The 20,250-nt window shown below is 43.5% G+C and overlaps 1 protein-coding gene across 1 annotated transcript; it reads right to left on the reverse strand.

The window, feature by feature from the left end:
- Positions 1-18,431: 18,431 nt before the first annotated feature.
- LOC138236456 (zinc finger C2HC domain-containing protein 1C-like) lies at positions 18,432-20,008 on the reverse strand. The gene is made up of 2 exons (XM_069186798.1): positions 19,174-20,008; positions 18,432-18,769 (listed from the first exon to the last, which is right to left on the reverse strand). Exons 1-2 carry the CDS (start codon positions 19,993-19,995, stop codon positions 18,713-18,715), a joined length of 879 nt encoding a protein of 292 aa, XP_069042899.1. The 5' UTR covers positions 19,996-20,008; the 3' UTR covers positions 18,432-18,712.
- Between the last annotated feature and the right edge of the window lie 242 nt (positions 20,009-20,250).

The following is a 20,250-nucleotide window of genomic DNA, read 5'->3' on the forward strand; positions in this document are numbered from 1 at the left end:
AAATAATAATAACAAACATTATTTTATATAGTGCCTTGAAAGGTGGCTTCTTTACAGAATGACAAAACCAACTACAATAAATAATACACAAGATATGCATGATGACAATACACAGTTAGAGGAGACAGTAGATGGTCATTGTCAGTGTATTCTGAAGGTAGTTTTCCAATTTTTTGGAACGGGGTAAAAGAGGCCACCTCTACTAGAATCTTTGTCCTAACCAAAAATGTAACAAAGTATAATAATAATATTAAAAATAATAATAATTAACTTTATCTATAGAGCACCTTTCATACAAATAGTGCTTTGGTGCTTTAAAAACCAAGCGTAAAAATAAAATATTAAAATTGAGAGATATACTTTCAGTTGTAAAGGAAAATACAGCAATACAGTAAAGCAACATACATGTCAATTAAATAAATAAAAATTAGGAAAGTCGTAATAAAATAAGAACAATTAAAGAGAACTAAAAAACGAAACAGAAATAGAAAGAACAAAGAACCACTTTAACTAAAAGCAACATTTTCAAATGTTTTTTAAAACAATGTACCGAGCTTGACTGCCTAATAAAAAGTGGAAGTGAGTTTCATAATTTAGAAGCATAAAAACAAAAAGCAGCCTCTCCACTCTTTCTGCGTTTCACATGTGGTATTTGCAGTAGGCCAGTATGTGCAGATCTCAGGTCACGTATAGGAACATATGAAGACAGACATTCAGTAAGGTACAGACGTGCTAGGTCGCTTAAAGCTTTAAAAACAAGTAAAAGAACTTTCAAATTTATCCTAGATAATACAGGTGACCAGTGAAGTTTTTTCAAAACAGGAATGATATTCTCTTTCTTGTATTTGTTAGGATCTGTGCTACTGCATTTCGAACAAGTAGTAAGGGATTTATTGTTTTCTTGGGAAGCCCACAAAACAGAGCATTATAATCATATCCACATCAATGTGAGCAATGGAGAAGTCAAATTAACGTGTCTAAATATCATCTAGTTCTATCCCAGGGAAGAGGGCTGTTGCCTACACAGACGACAAGACACAAAACGCTCAACTGTGCAAAACACGCATAAGGACATCAGTCAGGAGGAACAAGGTAAAGTGTTTTTTCTTCTTCACCATGGTCATGTAGTTTCACTCCAAGCACTGTCATATGAAATAACTGTGGAAACGACCTCCCCAACATTTTGGGTTGTTGCATTTTGCTTCAATGAATTTTAACCTTTTCTTTTAGACATTAAGAGGAAGGACACATTCACCCTTGGTAGAGATTCAGTTGTTCTATGAGATGTCAAGGTGAGAATTAACCACTTCAGGGATAAGTCAATCCACATAACTGAAAAAGGGGCAATGAACAGGATATGGGGATTTTGCTAGTTATAAAGTACAATAATCATCATTACATGATCTAAGACTACTAAAGTATAAGCTGTGTCCCTGACTGATTAATTAGCAAATTCATCTTTGTAGAGTGCAGCTACTATCTATTCAGTGGCATTTCCTTAAAACAACTGTATTCCCACATTCTGAATATGGAGTGAGATAATGTAGAGAATGTTGGACTTGTAATAACTAATTGAAGGATAATAATAATCAACGAAAGTGCTTAAAAGTATCAACAAATGCCTTCAAAGTACTTGACACGTACTTTGCTTTCAAAAGTGAAACATAATTAATGCTTACGTAAGATTTCTCTTGACTTCTCAGGAGTATACTAACTCCAAGGACAAGTAACATCACAAACCATTATTTAACTGCTGATGTTGGAGCTGCAATACTACTACCAAGACAAAAAATGATACAGGTAACACTGCTTTCAGATTTCTAAGAATTGCTAAAATATTATGTTTACAGAGCATTCAGAGTTGAGAATATGACAAGTTCCTACCATCTCAAACACTGCCAATCTAGAACAAAAAGAAAGTACTTGAACGCCTACAGTAATGGAACACAAACCAGAACATATCAGTGCATGACAAGGAAATGTAGTCACAAAATGATTCTACCCTTTCAAGTCCCAAAAAGGACCGAGGAACTTACCAGAGGCGATCCCTGGATTTCAAACACAGCACAATGTAGCCAATGTAGGGGAGAAGATCACAGAGAGCTCTTCTCAGATTGCTCAGAGTCAGCCCCAGCACCCTGTCCTGACTGAAGCAGACAAAGTGGTCAAACAGGTAGGTAGAAATGAGTAAGGAACAGAGAGTATGGTTATTCTTGCATTGTTTTGTTCGTCTGTCAAAGAAAAGAGTGCTTCTGACTTTTGTCAATGTTCATCTTTATTTTAGGACAAGAACAAACGGTGGTATCACACTTTGCTCAAGTGTATGATACCATGTGTGTACAGCAGACATCACCAAAGGAACAGGAGACACCTGAGTAGAGAACAAGAATATGAAAAGACTGATGAAAAAAAGCACCAGGAGAAATCCATTGAATATGCACAATCTCGTACAGTATTTCAATGAAAAGTTTCAGTGTTGTTTTTAGTGTCGTCGTATTGCATACATTTAAAACAATGTGTCTTGTTTAATGAACAATTTCATTTACTTTAATAAAAAGTGTTGTTTCCTGTAGTCCTAGCACGGATGCAATTGTTAGAAAAAACTTGAATGAAAAAGTGAATGTTTCAAACAATATGGGTTTGTGTTAACCCACAAACCTAAGTGAAATGTTTGATTACATTTACAAGACATAACACATAGTTCAGTTGAGTGTGAAAGGGAACGACAGAGAAAGTCACAAAGAAAACATTGGTGAAGGACTTGATGAATGTTTTTTCTTTAGAAATGACAAAAAATAAAGCATTTTTCAACAAGATGTCTTTCTATAGCGAGTTTCATTTGAGATAGTCTTTTCTTAGAAGTGCAAGAGTGGTATTCCCTACAACTTATTCCCCAATTTGATCATTCTCAGAAATTAGGAGATGGAAACCACACCTACTGTAATATTAGACCTTGTAACAAGGCAACTAGGTTTCAATGGCTTAAAAGGTGCAGAAAGAGGCTCATGTATAATGACCTCCGGTGTCCCACAGGTTTCCCAAATCATTTCTTAGAGTATGGAAAAAGAGGAAATAAAGTGTCTACAGAAAGCGTATACCCCCTTGAACTTTGTTCAGTTTGTTGCGCCAGTGCCAGAGTTTCATGCAATTAAATGAGGACCTCTTTCTCACACCACATATGTTATTCTTTCAAAGGGAAAAAAGGAAATATTACAATTGTATACATTTTCACCCACGTGTTAATATTTGGTAGAAGCCCTTTTCACAGCAATTTCAGCTGTGAGTCTGTTGGTAATGGGCTCCACCACCTCTGCACCAACAAGATTTGATAATATTTGAGAATTTCAGAAGTCTGTCTGGTTTAGCTGAAGAATCAGCTAAGGTAAGTTTCAGGAAGAGCATCTGATTTCTTTCAATAAAGCAGAACAGAGAAAAAACACACAATACAAAATCATGAGAATTTGTATCCATATGACACTTTGACTCGAATACTTTTATCAGACCTACACAGAGTATATACTGTACACACTTTTTCAGCCCAGGTTTATACATTTGCTACATTTGGAACTGCGATTTGTAGGTGTTTTTGTGTCTTAGCTCAACACTGTGAAACCTGTAGTTACAAACATGGAGGATGAAGACATGAAGACATATATTGTACCTCTGACCGGCCTACCTTCCAAGAGGTGAAAGATGAAACTTTTCCTTTATCGTCAACTCAGTGAATGTCTTTAAACTTTCGAAAACTGTAACAAAGAATAAGTTAAAAAACTTATTTTCATTGGACCCACAGAAAAGTCAAAGTTGTCCATAGAAATGCCCGTCTAAATCAGAAATCTACAGCACAAAGGCAGTGGCCTTTCGGGACATAAAAATGAAATCAGACTTTACTCAGACGAATTGCCCTTGGTCACGGACATCTTGCTATCAGTCACTACAAAGATGTTTTCTCTCGTGCCATGGCTTGCCTGACTTGCTTCTTCAGCTGGATGGCTTCTGGTCGTTGGTCAGGATCGACAGCCAGCATGTCCTGGAGCAGTGTCCTTAGCTCCGTGCTTATGGCTCTATTTACTTTCAGGGGGATGTGGAACTGCAGCCAGGGGTTCTCATCCAGGGCCTCTCCAACAGGCCCTGACAGACATATGCTCCTGTATCGGAAACACACTTTAGTTCAATTCTAAAATATTTCTCATAGGACTGAAGGAACCTTTGGCTGTTAAGAGTTAACAATTAGGTCCTCAAGAACTGTTTTACGGTTTTCTACACTCCTGGCTGGCCAAGGTCTCTTTAAGGTCTCTTAAGTGGAGGTGTAACTCATGTATCCTACATGTGATTTAGCAACATGAAAGGGAATAGCTTCTTATCGGATTATGGTCTTGGTTAACTGCCTAAGGCTAACCGTGCCAGGCCACCACTGCGTCACACAGCTGCCAGCACACCTCACAGTGCCAGGCCACCATTGCGTCAAACCACACAGGTGCCAGTGCACCTCACTGTGCCTAGCAGCCACTGCATCACACAGCTGAAAGCACAACTCACCGTGCCAGGACACCACTGTGTCACACCACACAGCTGCCAGTGCACCTCACCATGCCAGGCCAGCACTGCGTCACACCACACAGCTGCCAGTGCACCTCAGCATGCCAGGCCGCCACTGAGTCACACCACACAGCCACCAGCGCACCTCACCGTGCCAGGCCGCCACTGAGTCACACCACACAGCCACCAGCGCACCTCACCGTGCCAGGCCACCACTGAGTCACGCCACACAGCCACCAGCGCACCTCACCGTGCCACGCCAGCACTGAGTCACGCCACACAGCCACCAGCGCACCTCACCGTGCCACGCCAGCACTGAGTCACGCCACACAGCCACCAGCGCACCTCACTGTGCCAGGCCACCACTGCGTCACACAGCTGAAAGCGCACCTCACCGTGCCAAGCCACCACTGCGTCACACAGCTGCCAGAACACCTCACCGTACCAGACCACCACTGCGTCACACAGGTGCTAGCGCACCTCACCGTGCCAAGCCACCACTGCGTCACACAGCTGCCAGAACACCTCACTGTGCCAGGCCACCACTGCGTCACACCACACAGCCGCCAGCGCACCTCACTGTGCCAAGCCACCACTGCGTCACACAGCTGCCAGCGCACCTCACCGTGCCAGGCCACCACTACGTCACACATCTGCCAACGCACCTCACCGTGCCCAGCCACCACTGCGTCACACAGCTGCCAGCGCACCTCACCGTGCCAGGCCACCACTGCGGCACACCAAACACCCGCCAGTGCACCTCACCGTGCCCAGCCACCACTGCGTCACACAGCTGCCAGCACACCTCACAGTGCCAGGCCACCACTGCGTCAAACCACACAGGTGCCAGTGCACCTCACTGTGGCTAGCAGCCACTGCATCACACCGCTGAAAGCACAACTCACCGTGCCAGGACACCACTGTGTCACACCACACAGCTGCCAGTGCACCTCACCATGCCAGGCCACCACTGCGTCACACCACACAGCTGCCAGCACACCTCACCATGCCAGGCACCCACTGCGTCACACCACACAGCTGCCAGTGCACCTCAGCGTGCCAGGCCGCCACTGAGTCACACCACACAGCCACCAGCGCACCTCACCGTGCCAGGCCACCACTGTGTCACACCACACAGCCACCAGCGCACCTCACCGTGCCAGGCCACCACTGAGTCACGCCACACAGCCACCAGCGCACCTCACCGTGCCACGCCAGCACTGAGTCACGCCACACAGCCACCAGCGCACCTCACCGTGTCAGGCCACCACTGCGTCACACCACACTGCCACCAGCGCACCTCACCGTGCCAGGCCACCACTGCGTCACACATCTGCCAACGCACCTCACCGTGCCAGGCCACCACTACGTCAAACCACACAGCCGCCAGCGCACATCACTGTGCCAGTCCACCACTGCGTCACACAGCTGAAATCGCACTTCACCGTGCCAAGCCACAACTGCGTCACACAGCTGCCAGCAGACCTCACCGTGCCCGGCCACCACTGCATCACACAGCTGCCAGCGCACCTCACCATACCAGGCCACCACTACGTCAAACCACACAGGTGCCAGTGCACCTCACTGTGCCAGGCCACCACTGCGTCACACCACACAGCTGCCAGTGCACCTCAGCTTGTCAGGCCGCCACTGCGTCACACCACACAGCCACCAGCGCACCTCACCGTGCAAAGCCACCACTGTGTCACACCACACAGATGCCAGTGCACCTCACCGTGCCAGGCCACCACTTCATCATAGAATTGCAAGCGCACCTCAAAGTACCCGGCCACCAATGCGTCCTTCCACACAGCTGCCAGCGTACCTCACCGTGCCAGGCCACCACTGCATCACTCCACACAGCCGCCAGCGCACATCACTGTGCCAGGCCACCACTGCGTCACACAGCTGAAATCGCACTTCACCGTGCCAAGCCACAACTGCGTCACACAGCTCCCAGCAGACCTCACCGTGCCCGGCCACCACTGCATCACACAGCTGAAAGCACAACTCACCGTGCCAGGACACCACTGTGTCACACCACACAGATGCCAGTGCACCTCACCGTGCCAGGCCACCACTTCATCATAGAATTGCAAGCGCACCTCAAAGTACCCGGCCACCAATGCGTCATTCCACACAGCTGCCAGCGTACCTCACCATGCCAGGCCAGCACTGAGTCAAACAGCTGCCAGCACACCTCACCGTGCCAGGCCACCACTGCATCACACACCTGCCAGAACACCTCACCGTGCCAGGCCACCACTGCGTCACACCACACAGCTGCCAGTGCACCTCACCGTGCCAGGCCACCACTGCGTCAGACCACACACAGCTGAAAGCGCACCTCACCGTGCCAAGCCACCACTGCGTCAAACAGCTGCCAGCACACCTCACCGTGCCAGGCCACCACTGCATCACACAGCTGCCAGCATACCTCACCGTACCAGGCCACCACTGCATCACACAGCTGCCAGCATACCTCACCGTACCAGGCCACCACTGCGTCACACCACACAGCTGCCAGCGCACCTCACCGTGCCAGGCCACCACTACGTCACACAGCTGCCAGCACACCTCACCATGCCAGCCACCACTGCGTCACACCACACAGCTGCCAGCGCACCTCACCGTGCCAGGCCACCACTGCGTCAAACCACACACAGCTGAAAGCCCACCTCAACGTGCCAGGCCACAACTGCATCCCACAGCTGCCAGCACACCTCATGCCTTGTTATGTGAAACTTTAATTCTCTTTTTAGGAGAATTACAATTCGTGAACCACAATTCACGCTCAACCACATCACAGATCTACTACACACACCTCAGGATGGTGACGTCACTGCCTTTCATATGGAAACATTTTGACACCGCGCTCAACAATCTTAGGAAGATCACAAAACAAGCCTGCTAGCCTGGATTTTACCTAAAAAAATCACGCCCGAGAAAGTGAAGTACTGTAGCATTAACTAGCAAAGGTGTATTGCAGACATAGGCATAGTACGTAATACAGGCTTTATGAAATCTAATAATATTGTTTCGGCTGTGAATCCTTCTTCAGCTGTGAGGGTCTTCAGCTCATAATGAAACGCTTGGAGTTTGCAATGTACGGCGCTCTGAACGAGTTCAACTTTAATGCAGGAAAAATGGATTTCCCAGAAGCTATACTGATTCTTATGGAAGCCCGTTTCCGCCAGGGAGTAGAAAAAATGCACCCTGGTATTCTCTGGGATGCAGTGCAGTTAAAACTGTTCACTGTTACTGACCATACTGCCTGCCTGCGGGTACTTTTCCTTTCCGTGGGGGAGGGTGGACTGTCTTTCATTAGAAGGTTAGCCTGTTCTACTCGGTCATTTAATTAGTATTACAATTCGCACTGATTCCCCTGCGAAGATATGGACATAAGAATATTCGTGTGTGGTCAAAAAATGCCATAAAAACGACAAAATGAAGGCTGTGAAAACATTCACAATGTGCTGTATACACAAAGCACGTGTTCTCACAACTCGAGGAGGTTTCGTGAAAACTTTATATCGTCACACAAAATAAAGTTTTTTTGTTTACAAAGACGATTACAAAGAATGTGGACCAGGGTAATACTTTGAGTTTACAGCTTGTCCAAGGTCATTCATTATTAATACTATTAGGGATATCTTCGGTAAAGACTGACAGCAGGAACATTCCTGTTCTTTACTCAGCAGCTTATTAAAAACAGGGTGTTCAAAACGTTTTTTTTTACCCAGAAGAGTGACACAGCTTCGCGTTGTGAATCTGTTATTCCGTATTTACAAAGAAAGTGGAATACAGTAATACTACGTGCTATATAGATACATATTTTTAGATATTCAGAGCCTTAAATTAATATCATTATTCATTTCTTTAGATACGTGATTCCATACTATATTCCCTATTACAAAACCAAGAATTCCAGTCCTGAAATCTGATTGGCTGACACACATTCGAAGAACATACTGTAACACTTAGTTAACATGTCTGGTTTAGTTGAAGAATCGGCTAAGGTAAGTTTCAGGGTTTAATGGTGGGATGGCACCTGTGCTTTTTCCCCCCAACCGTTAGAATATGATTTGCACAAAACCCAAAAGAAATACTGCACAGTTCAAGAACCTAGCAACTGTAAAATAAGCTTAAAAACAACTGAACTGAAATGAAAAAAAGTTCAGAGAAAGGCACAAAATATGTTTACTTGGGGTTTAAAAAATTAAAACTAACTAAAACATTCCAAACAGAAGCCGGCCTACCTTCTTTTCTTTGTACCTGATAAAGATGAGGATGGCTTTAAAGATACAGCTAAACTTTTGCAGAACCATTCAAGCGCATTGTTACTGTTTGCTGTAGAAGCCAAAAACATGAGAATCTCAAAATCTAAAAATCTCATGGCGTCAGAATGTACAACTTTAAAAAAATAAATAATAATAATAATAATAAACATTAATTTATATAGCGCCTTGAAAGGTGGCTTCTTAATAGAATGACAAAACCAACAACAATAAATAATACACAAGATATGCATGCTGACAATACACAGTTAGAGGAGACAGTAGATGGCGGTAATAAACACAGTGAGAGCAGAAGGATAAAGAACAGGGGTGAGTTTCCCGAAAACAACTAATCTTAGAGACTTTCAAGCAACTTTACGATGTACGTATGTACGTATGTAAACAATCGATTGACAATTCTTTCATTATATGGTGTCGGTTTTGGTCCTTCAGTGGGATGAAATAAAGTTGTGAAAAGGAATATGAAGTAAACTTGACATCATAGTTTAAGCAAAAGCATATAGATAGGCACAAAAAGGGACCTTATTGTTTCTAAGAGCAAAGAAAAGAAATGACTGAAAACCAAGATTAACTGCGTGGACAGTGTATGCGTCCCGCACGACGTCCTTGATTTAAAGCAATATTTTTTGGCGCGCTGCCATAGTTAAGAATCAATATTTCATGAGAAAAAACTGTTATTTATAGTTATTGGGTGTACTGGAACTCAATGGAAACATTAACTACTAAGCTTGGCATGTGTCACTCAACAAATACAGGACCTATAATCAAATTTAAAAACAAGTAGATCTAAGCTTTACCGTCAACAATCACGACAGAACATCAAACGGTGTTGAACTACGCGGTATCGACCGCGGGTTTGGGTACGGAATGGAGCAGGCGTGGGACTCAGGACTGGGGCTGAACAACACATTTATTAACTCGAATCGGGAAAGGTACACACACAGGGACAGGGGTTACAGCGCTGCACCTTCACTAACACACACACACACACCTGAAGGGAAGAGACTGTATCCCAGCCTCCGTCCCGCTATACAGTCCGGTAGAACCCAGGTGCTGTTCTCAGCCCGCCTTGCGTGCGCATGACTAAAGCGCCCTGCGTGGCGCTACATTATAAATACATGTTAGGCCCAATGATTTCACTAAAATAATGCATTGCTGCACTTCATACTGAAAATAATATCATCTAGTCAAGTCTAAAAATGAATATGAAATATACCCAGGATGACTCATAAATTCATCACTGTATAAATAAATGTTCTTTTTTCGAATTTCCTCCGACACAGTACAACACAATATCAAAGTCCTTCATATAAACTCTTAGTGTCCTGTATTCCCAGAGGATGCCCCTGCCGTGAAGTGACTGTGCTCTGTCTGGCGATCTCTGGCGCTCAGGGTGGGCAGGAGGAGGCCAGTTTAAGAAGCACTTAGTGATGAACGAGCGGGTCGGGGAGCACGTAGATGACGAAGGATTTAACGTGCTACTTCAGTTACGATGGGTTTTGGGAAACACTCGTCAATTAACGATCGAGCTTAAGAGCGAGTTTACGATGTTCTTAGCGCTACGACGCTTTCGGGAAACAGAATCATAATATCTAGAAGGATTACCATATATCAAAATAGAAAGAATGATATATGATATATACAAGTAATTATATCATATCATATATTATTAACACCATACCCACCATCTATGTACATTCACATGACCACACATATCAGATCAATATCAAATCAATCACAATGATTAGAATGCGCGCAGAAATCGCCCCTTTCTCTTCCCATCTTTCAGCACATTATACGTCCTCTCCACGATACAAGCCGATATCCGTTATCTTACTCTACAATGCACCTTTTCCCGTGTTGTACGTTAACATTTGGTTCATAAAATCGACACACCTGAAATACTAAATAAGAAAGAAAACAATTATAACACAACGGATGACAGAGCCTCTAGAACAGAAAACCCGTTGGCGTCACACACGCTGAATGTCTCTCTCTCTCCTGCTCAGCAAAACACAACATGTGGGTCAACACCGTGTGAGGCATTAAACATCACCTTCGTGCATTACCGCGATTCATCTGGCACACAACTGTACTACTACAGAAATAATATATATAATGTCGCCACACGAATCTGTAAGGAAAATAAAATTAAAAATGCCGCTGGCGTCTCACCCGACTGGCGGCCACAGCGCGTCTGAGGGCTCCCCAGAGAAACGAGCCGCCTGTGACCCCAGGGGCACCTTCACAAACCCCAAGGGCTGTCGCAAAGCCAACTCCATACAGAAAAACGGAACTCATCTGGGGGAAGTTCACAAAATAAAATAATAAAATAAAAGATGACATCATATAACCACGGCTCAACGCAGCTGGCTACACGTGTGAGAAGGTGCAGTACTTGAAGTGCGCTGGGCAAACTTCCGAGGTCAAATTCTTCAGCACGGTTGTACCTTTAAAGCGGAGACGACGGCACCGAAATGTTTTGGCGCGCCTTCTCTTTAAAGCCCTGGCCAAATATGAAGACAGTACGTACAGTTATAATTCAAACGGAATTAAAAACTACACATCCCAGTTACCATGGTGGTGCTTGTGATCATTGCGTTTAACCAACGAAACAGGGCGAAAAATCAGTCACATGACTTTGGGGCAGAGTTTCAAAGCTTAACCTATCAGCAACAAAGCGAAATTTACACGATAGGCTACCTGAAACTGTCAGTTACACGACTGTGTATGTCGCTTAAGCCACTCCTATTTGGCATTTTAGTTATGGAGGCGAGAAGACGCCCCCCCCCCCCCTCTGGGTGCCTGATTTGCCGCCATCTTTAACCGCTTCGTGTCCAAATCGCAGTAGCTACGCGTACGAAATAAAGTTCATCCCAGCTACAAAACATATATATTTTTGTGGTAAGAGGGAGCAAAACATCAGTATTTACTGCTATTAATTAGTGTACGATTTATAGTTGAAATCTGAGCCTAAATATAAAGTTAAAATCTCGACAAAGCAATGTAGGAAATACAGAGAAAATAAATCCTTTCTGACATCTAAAATCAGTTTCGATCAAGGTCTCTAAAACGAACAAGAAAAAGAGGATTTTCGGAGGGCAATTACGCTGTATTTATATAGAATAAGTGATTTATGAGCAATCTAATTTCTTGTTCGTTTAAGACAGTGAAATGTCAGCTGCAAAATATCGCACCAGAAACAGCACTCTCTCTGCCTGTCATAGACGTTCAGGAAAGGCTGAATGAAGTCATGGTGATCAATAATAACAGTTGTAGGACAAGAAACAAAAGATAGTGAAAACTTAAGATTTTTAAGGCTAAAACTCAAATTCATTCTACAAATTAAGGCAAATGAAAATTCAGGACGTTAAAGTGCTAGAGGTGTAAAAAAATACAAAAATGCACATGAGCAAAAAGTTTTAGAAATGGAGCAAACAGAATAAAAGCCATGCCTATAGTGCAGAAGAGGGATGCAGGAACACTTGCTTAGATATACAACAACATTACTTTATTAACCCTTTACAATTTCTTGCATTAGTAATTATCTTTTCGCATACCCCAGCTTGCTCTCCATGAGATACACAGACACACAGATGAAAGAGATAGGGAGAGAGCCTGTGGTCAGAGTACAGGGTCAGCCATTGTACAGCGCCCCTGGAGCAGTTGGGGTTAAGGGCCTTGCTCAGCAGCCCAACGGAGTAGGATTCTTCTGCTGGGTGCGGGATTTATTGTTAAATTATTACTTTAAATGAATACTTTGAGTTACTGAAACAGCCCGCTAATAAAATTGTCGCAATTTTGTTCTCGTTTGGAAGAGAGAATCAAAAATGAGACATAATGATGGTTTCCGGCTTAGACCTTTAAAGGTACCCCCATCACGGAAGAATTTGACCTCGGAACGTTTACCCAGCGTAATATTGTATTTCATTTCACTTTGACCGATTGTCTTTAAATCAATTGTTGTCAGAATATCCACACCTCCAAACAAGAACAAAATTGCAACGATTTTATTAACTGGCTGTTTCAGTAACTTAAAGTACATATTTAAAGTAATAATTTAACAAGATATGTAAATGTTTTAAGATATGTATATGTTGTGAATGTCTGTAGATTGTATCTTATGATTTAAATACTTTTATTTTTTCACAATCTGGCAATGCCAGACAGAATTCAAATGGCCTTGCAGATCAGAAAATCAAGGAACAAAACAATTATTGCGCCCAGCTCCTCAATGGGATAGCTTTAACTTGCTAATGCGTTGGTGTACAAAAGTAAAAAACAATTACTTTTTGACAATGAAAACTGGTGTGTATCTCTCTCTTTGCTGGCGCGCGGGCGCGGTGGGGTGCTGTACCACCCGCACAGAACATTAAAGTGTCCCTTTCCATTCAATGGGTGTCTGAGTTGCTGTGTCCTATCTTCTGACAGTCGCTGTTGTGAATGTCTGCAGAGTGTATCTTATTTTTAGCATTGTAGCGCTTTCGCCCTGGGGGGCGGCTAAAGAACACCAGGCTGGGGTGGGCGGTGAGGGGCAGGACAGGAGTGGTCAGGGCGGGGTTTAGGTAGGCCGCTGACTATTGCAGCTGCCACACAGTGAAAGGGGCATACGGGCTGGGGAGATCGCCCGTTTTCCATGTAAATAGTTCCCTGGTTCCGCACCCCTCTCTCCCTCCCTCTCCAGATACAGCTGTATGAGCTCCACCAGTCAGGACAAGAGGCTCTACTGTACGCACAGAGGGGTGGTAGAGGGGAACAAGTTGCAAGCCGTGGGGTTGAAGCTGATACCCTGGATCCTCTCCAGACACAGCTGTATGAGCTCCACCAGTCAGGAAGGAGGCTCTACTGTACACAGAGAGGGGTGGGAGGGGGGAACAAGCTACCCAGCCATGGGGTTGAAGCTGATACCCTGGATCCTCTCGAGACACAGCTGTATGAGCTCCACCAGTCATGAAGGAATGCTCTACTGTACACAGAGGGGGGCAGGAGGGGGGAACAAGCTGCCCAGCCGTGGGTTTGAAGCTGATACCCCGCTTGATCCTCTCCAGATACAGCTGAATGAGCTCCACCAGTCAAGACAGGAGGCTCTACTGTACACAGAGAGGTGCAGGGGGGGAAACAAGCTGCATAGCCATGGGGTTGACCCTGATACCATGGATCCTCTCCAGACACAGTTGTATGAGCTCCACCAGTCAGGACAGGAGCCTCTACTGTACAGAGAGAGGTGCGGGAGGGGGGAACAAGCTGATACCCTGGCTTCTCACACAAACCTTAAAATCACGTAATAGGTTTATTCCATGCTGAAAAAAAGAAGAAAGAATACACATTCCATAGGAATCAGTGCCTTTATATAGCGCCTTTAAAGGTGGCTTCTCAAAGTGCCTTACGGGATAAAAACAACAAAAACAAAAACAATATTGTTTTCCATTGCACTTTGACAGATCATCTTTAAATCAATTGTTGATTTAAAGTTTGACAGTAAATGTTTATATTGTAAAGCATACAGCCGCCATTTTTTTCTAAAAATTAAAACAATTGTTTGCGCAGTCTAAGAGGGGGGGGGGTCTGCTGACTATCCCCCATACACTCAAGTGAAATATTAATAACCCCAATGTAAACAGCGGATTTACAATTTGTTCATAATAAAAATGTTAAGTTCTCTAAGACTTTGTGATACTTTACCCAGGGAGCTGTGTAAGCATGCGTGGTGACTATTCATTGTTATTAAAAAATGACTTAGATTCGAACATGTTGTGATATTTAGAAATATAAAAAGTCAATTAATTGTCCATAATATTGCTATTTTATTTTTTCAAAGAAATGCTTGTTAAAAGAAAAGTCATGGCACAGGCTGGATTTGAACAGCCAACCTCTCACTTACAAGTTCAGCACATGAATAGAATTATATCATTATTAATTTCTTTAGATATGCGATTCCATATTATATTCCCTATTAATCAAATTCTAAAAGTATGCTTGTTTGCTCCTGTATTGAGCGTATTTGCAGAAAAGCTTAAAACTACCACTTTTTATACACACGTTATTTCACATGTTAGTTAAAGACTTCGATGCTTAATATTGTTTAGGGAGAAATGGAATACTGGTGTGTATTTTTGTACCGAGACCAGCCATATACAGTTTACATACTGTAATACTGTATATTTATGTTCCAAAATTAATATCGTTTATGGCCTTCACACGCGTTATGCTCCTATTCTTTTTATGCTCAGCTACTAAGATTTCCCTTCAGTGGTAAAATTCCATATAAATATTTAATACTTAAACGGGCACAGTAAAGACATTAAATATACATATACATACTGTATACAGTACAGTTTGCATACAGTAATATGTTTATGTTCCTAAATCAATATCTCTTATGAGCATGCAAAATGCATGGTGAATTGGAGATTCTCAAAAATGACTGTACTTTGCATGATTGGAAACAAATGCGTGATTGGATCAACGAAATGCTGTGGTGCTACTTTTACAAAGACGGTCAATGAAAAAAAGAATGTGGACCAGGGCAATACTTTGAGTTTACAGCTTGTCCAAGGTCATTCATTAGAACATGTGGTATTATGCGGTACTATGCGAGAATACACGGTATTAATATGGTAACTTGTGTTACACAGCGATAAGCACACCGCAAAATAATGCGGTATCGCCCGCTTGTTTTGAATGGCTGCATCTGTATATCACTGCTAGTGATGATGACCATGGTCACCTCACCCTCGCAATACACCGGCTGAAAGAACTTAAGAACAGGGTAAATCAAGAACAGGGCATTGGCAATGAGTTCCCCTTCTTTTCATGGTTAAAATCATTTTTTGGGTCTTGGGGACTGTTTTTCTTAAAGCTATTCATGCCTGTTGTAGTGTTTTTGCTGTTGTGCTGTTGTCTGACTAGGGTGACCCCTATGAGGACTCTGTGGTATGAACACATTTAAGGATAAAAAGGAGGGAATGTAATGAAAAGTTACTGAGAAAAAGTGTTTTATTCTATGTTGTTTACGGACAGAGCTGTGCTGCAGAAGCAGCTGGATACTTAGAACAAAGTGTGATAGCACCCAACTTGTCAAGGGCACAGGATGTTTTAATACTGTTTATCTCGGCTGCTTGAAGAAGGGAGTGTGAGAAACCATTTGAATAACTGCTCTTCTTTGCTTAAAGCAAAAACCGATAAGGAATGGAAAATGACTGCTTTGCCTGTCCTTGAAGTGTTGCATCAGCTTAAAAAAGATATAAAACAAGGGGTCTCCCTGCTTGCTTTTGAATCAGCTTTCACTTCTCTGCGCAGACAGGTGATGGCTTTTTCCCATATTGCAAAATGAATAAAGACCTTACTGAGTGAATGAGAATACCTCTCCTGGCTAAATCCCTTACAACTTGTTTGAAATGCAGTACGGCCATATTTCATATCACCCCACAGATGCATTGCATAAACACTAGAATTCTGGTTGTACTTAAATTGAACTTATACGTTTTGGATTATGTTTAACCTTCTTCAATTTCTTTCATTTCTTCAACCATATTTTGAGATGATTACGTTTACAGAAGCAAATATTATTCAGTGCTTTTTCTTCACTCCTTTAATCAAACCCACATTTCTATAAGGAGGGCCATTGTGAAACTCCCCAAAGTGAGCTGAATTAATCTTTTATTCTTCACACCTGCAAAGTCATTCCTTCATTGTGTAATATGAAGGCCTTTCATTATTCACGTATACTACAACATCTGAAAATGATGGGTCTTGAAATAGTTGAATGAAAGAAAATCCTGAATAACTCCTCCAAATGCGTGTTACACTTTCATCAGGTACACACACTTTGAATGTGATGAACTATAAAAAGTTATTTTAACCATACCCAATAGAGCTCGGGAGTGCGATTGCATACACAATCATGTTTTCAGTGTTTGGACATCAGCCGTACATCAGAACAATCATTTCACTAACACAGCTCCATGTTGAGTGACTTCCCTCCAAAAACACAAAGTCACTTTCCCTTAGCAATTATTGCATGGACTTAGATTATCTGCCTTCTGCATCAGGCCCTGTATGATATACTGTACAAAGCCAAGCTTTGGGAAAGTGCTTTGTTTGGATCCTTGTCTTTATCCTTTAGGATCCCAGGCTGCTCATTTGCAAATGTGTTTTGACATTAATTATAGTGACTATAGCAATGAGGTGCCACTGTGGTTCACAGAGCTGGGGTCCTGGGTTCAATTCCTGGGGTGCAGTCTGGATGGAATTGTATGTTCTCCCTTCATTTGTGTGGATTTCTTCCAGGTGCTCCAGTTTCTTCCCACAGTCCAAAGACATACAGTACTAGTAGGTGGAACTACAGTCCCAATTTTGCAGACACAAAAGTATTTAATTTCAGTCACAAAATAAAATCATTGACATTATAGAAAAACTTTACAAACTCAAAATTGAGCACAAAATCATGAATTTTGTGAAAGTACTGTAAGTTACGCCATGTTGTAACAAATTCGCATTCAAGTTCCACACAAATTGCGATGTGATGCAGCCCTTCCTGCTCACTAATCACTGTAATGACTAATGCAATGTGATGTAGGAGAGAAAAGGTATAGGTTACGCAGCAAACATTTCACTGCAAAAAACGTTCCATTCCAAGGTTCTTTATGCAGAGTTAACAATGTAATATTATTTATTGGCAAAAACGTTAAAAAGTTGAGAGCAATATTTCCATTGGATTAAACGAGATGTATTCACAAGCCTGCTCCTTTACAATGTCACAGGGCCACATCAGATTACAGGAAGTTTTGCTGCCTCGTTCTGAATCGCAGAACATGGTAATTCTTTAACCTTGAAATGTAGTCTATTTTGTGATGTAAATTGGAGGTTTTACAAGTTATTGTGTGTTCCCCTTTAGATGGCTTCTGGGAAAACTGGCCTCAACACTGTATTGGATAAGGCACTTAGAAAACAGATTAATGCGTGGACAACAGCAATGTCCCTTTACTGAGAGCCAGCAATCAACGGATGTGTCTGATCGTGAATGGTTTTCCCTGTTGTTTGTTGTATTACTCGGTGTTGCATTTTAAGCTGTGCATGAGGCAGGACCCGGAGGCTGCTGCTTCTGCTGGGATTGAGGAAGAGCTGAGCGCCAAGGCAAAGACACTGCGTTCCACTTTATCAGGTGCCTGGAGTGTAAGAGCTGCAGATAATATTGAGTCACATTAATCCCAACATATTTCAAATATTATGAAAATTAAATAAATTAAATCAAATAACTTTCATTAAAAAAATCAATCACACTTTACCTTGCTTTTTCAGTTGTTTTAAAGGAAAATTGATGCAGAGAATGTGTGAATACTACTTTTTGATGGTTCCAAGGCCAATGTGACCTGTTCTATTGCCTGCTAATTGTACGTTCCAGGTTGAACAATTATTTTTAGGAGGTCAAGGTGTATGAATGATAAGAACAGCTTGAAATTTATTTTCACGGTCGACACACATTTTCGCAAGGGAAAAAAACTGAAATAACCACAGTTACGCAAACACCAGTCCACCAAAAAAAAATCATTTTATTAAAACAAGGTAACATTTTTTTTATCATCATACGGATGAACTGTGCTAAATATATTTCTAAAAAGAAAAAGCAGGACGTGAGTCGTGAGCCAAGATCATGACTCTTTTACTCTTCTTCACATCAGTTTTCATCTGTGAGGAGGAGGAGGGGGGCGGCTCCTGATGTGCTGACACTTGGGGATGTGCCTCTGTGCCGGCCTGGGGGCAAAGCGCCGGCCGCAGTGAGGGCAGGGCACGTAGTCGGGGTTTGGATTCGCGGGGGGCTGGGGCAGGTTCACAACCTTCCCTCCTTGCGTGATCACCTGCTGCACCTCCCTGGCCTATTTGATGCTCCGAATGAAATCCTCGTGCTTCTGCCTCCAGTTGTTCTTTCTCAGCTGGGAACAGGAAATGAAACCAATGAAACAGCTTCCAGAAAAAGTCCAGGCTAGCACTGCGTACACAGTCTGGTCGCAAACCATTCACAAGGCAAGAAAATATCAATACAGTAATAACTTAGCTTTCTGGGCCTACCTTTCATGTCATTGGGTAGAGAGTACAATTTAGTTATGGTTTTGTTTCCCGTGAGTGCTATTTGCTTGATATCTCATTTAGATTTTTACAACAGAATTCAGAAGTCACTAAGACCCATTTATTCTGTCTGGCAAATGTGCCTTTTCGGCAGTTTTTCAGAAGAGTACTTCATAAAACACTTATTTATTGTTTACATTGATTTATAAGCTGAGTCTGACTCTAGGAGAAAACAAGGGAAGCTTGGAAAGAGTTTAAGGATAGCCCTTACCACGATTGGCGGTCTAACCTTCTTCTTATGGATGTATGTCTCCAGTTCTGTTCCCTTGGCCCTGTGCTTGAAAGAGTCAAAAACCTTCCTCTTTGAATTCTGAAGCTTCTTGCAGATCTTGCTGTGTTTCTCCAACCTCTCTACAGCAAACTTCCTGTGACACAGTTCACAGGGCACCAGCTGAGGGTTTCCACTCTGGCTATTCTCATATGGAAATTGCTCAGCGGTAGGGCACATCAGACTTGTAGGGGACAAATATCTGTTTTCCACTGACAGAGTTTGTTCATCCAGACATGCGGTGTTATTTCTGAAGTGGGCCTGCGCGGCCTGTGCCGCTGACACGTCACTTTCAGGGAGCCTTGCTTTCTTGAGGTACTTTCTCCTTCCACAGGGGACGTCTTCTAGCCCACGGCTGCAAGGGCTCACTTGACGTCTCTCCTGATGGGAAAGCGCAGAGGGAAAGTGCGATTCTGCGCATCCGCCGTCTTCCATTGGAGAACCATAATCAAGGTTGTCTCCTTTGAAAGGAAGGGCTTTCCTTGGAGTGAAGGCTTTTTGCTTCTCCATTCTGCAGGTCAGAAGAGGCACGGCCTTAGAGCGGTGGTTGGCCCACGGTCCTCTGGGGCGAAGCTCGCTCTGCCTCGCCTGGAGTGTCTTCCTTCGGGTCAGGAGTCCTCTATTTTCCCTTCCGGCCACCTCTCTGGAGTCTTCCATCTCTCTCTGAACCATCCTCAGCTCCTCCTGAGCTCTAAAGAGCTTCGCCTGCATCATGGCCTCCTTCTGGCGAATCTCGTCCTTCATCATGGCCTCCTTCCGGCGCATCACATCCTGCAGACTGGCCTCCCTCCGGCGATGCTCCTCCTTCAGCGCGGCCTCTGCCTCGGCCACTTTTCGTAGCTCCTCTTGCAACTGAAAGTGCTCCTTCCCATTGGCATGAGAAGGGCATTGCCCTGGAGGGGTCGCCACCATGGGGAGGACAGTCCTGTCCTTAGGTTTGCGTACTCTTGAGCCCCTCCTGCCCGGCCTCTCGCAGGGCCTCTCATGACCATCCTGAGGCGGGGTGGGGGCAAACAAGGA

Source organism: Lepisosteus oculatus, unplaced genomic scaffold (genome assembly GCF_040954835.1).
Source record: "Lepisosteus oculatus isolate fLepOcu1 unplaced genomic scaffold, fLepOcu1.hap2 HAP2_SCAFFOLD_89, whole genome shotgun sequence".
In the NCBI taxonomy this organism is placed as follows: Eukaryota; Metazoa; Chordata; class Actinopteri; order Semionotiformes; family Lepisosteidae; genus Lepisosteus; species Lepisosteus oculatus.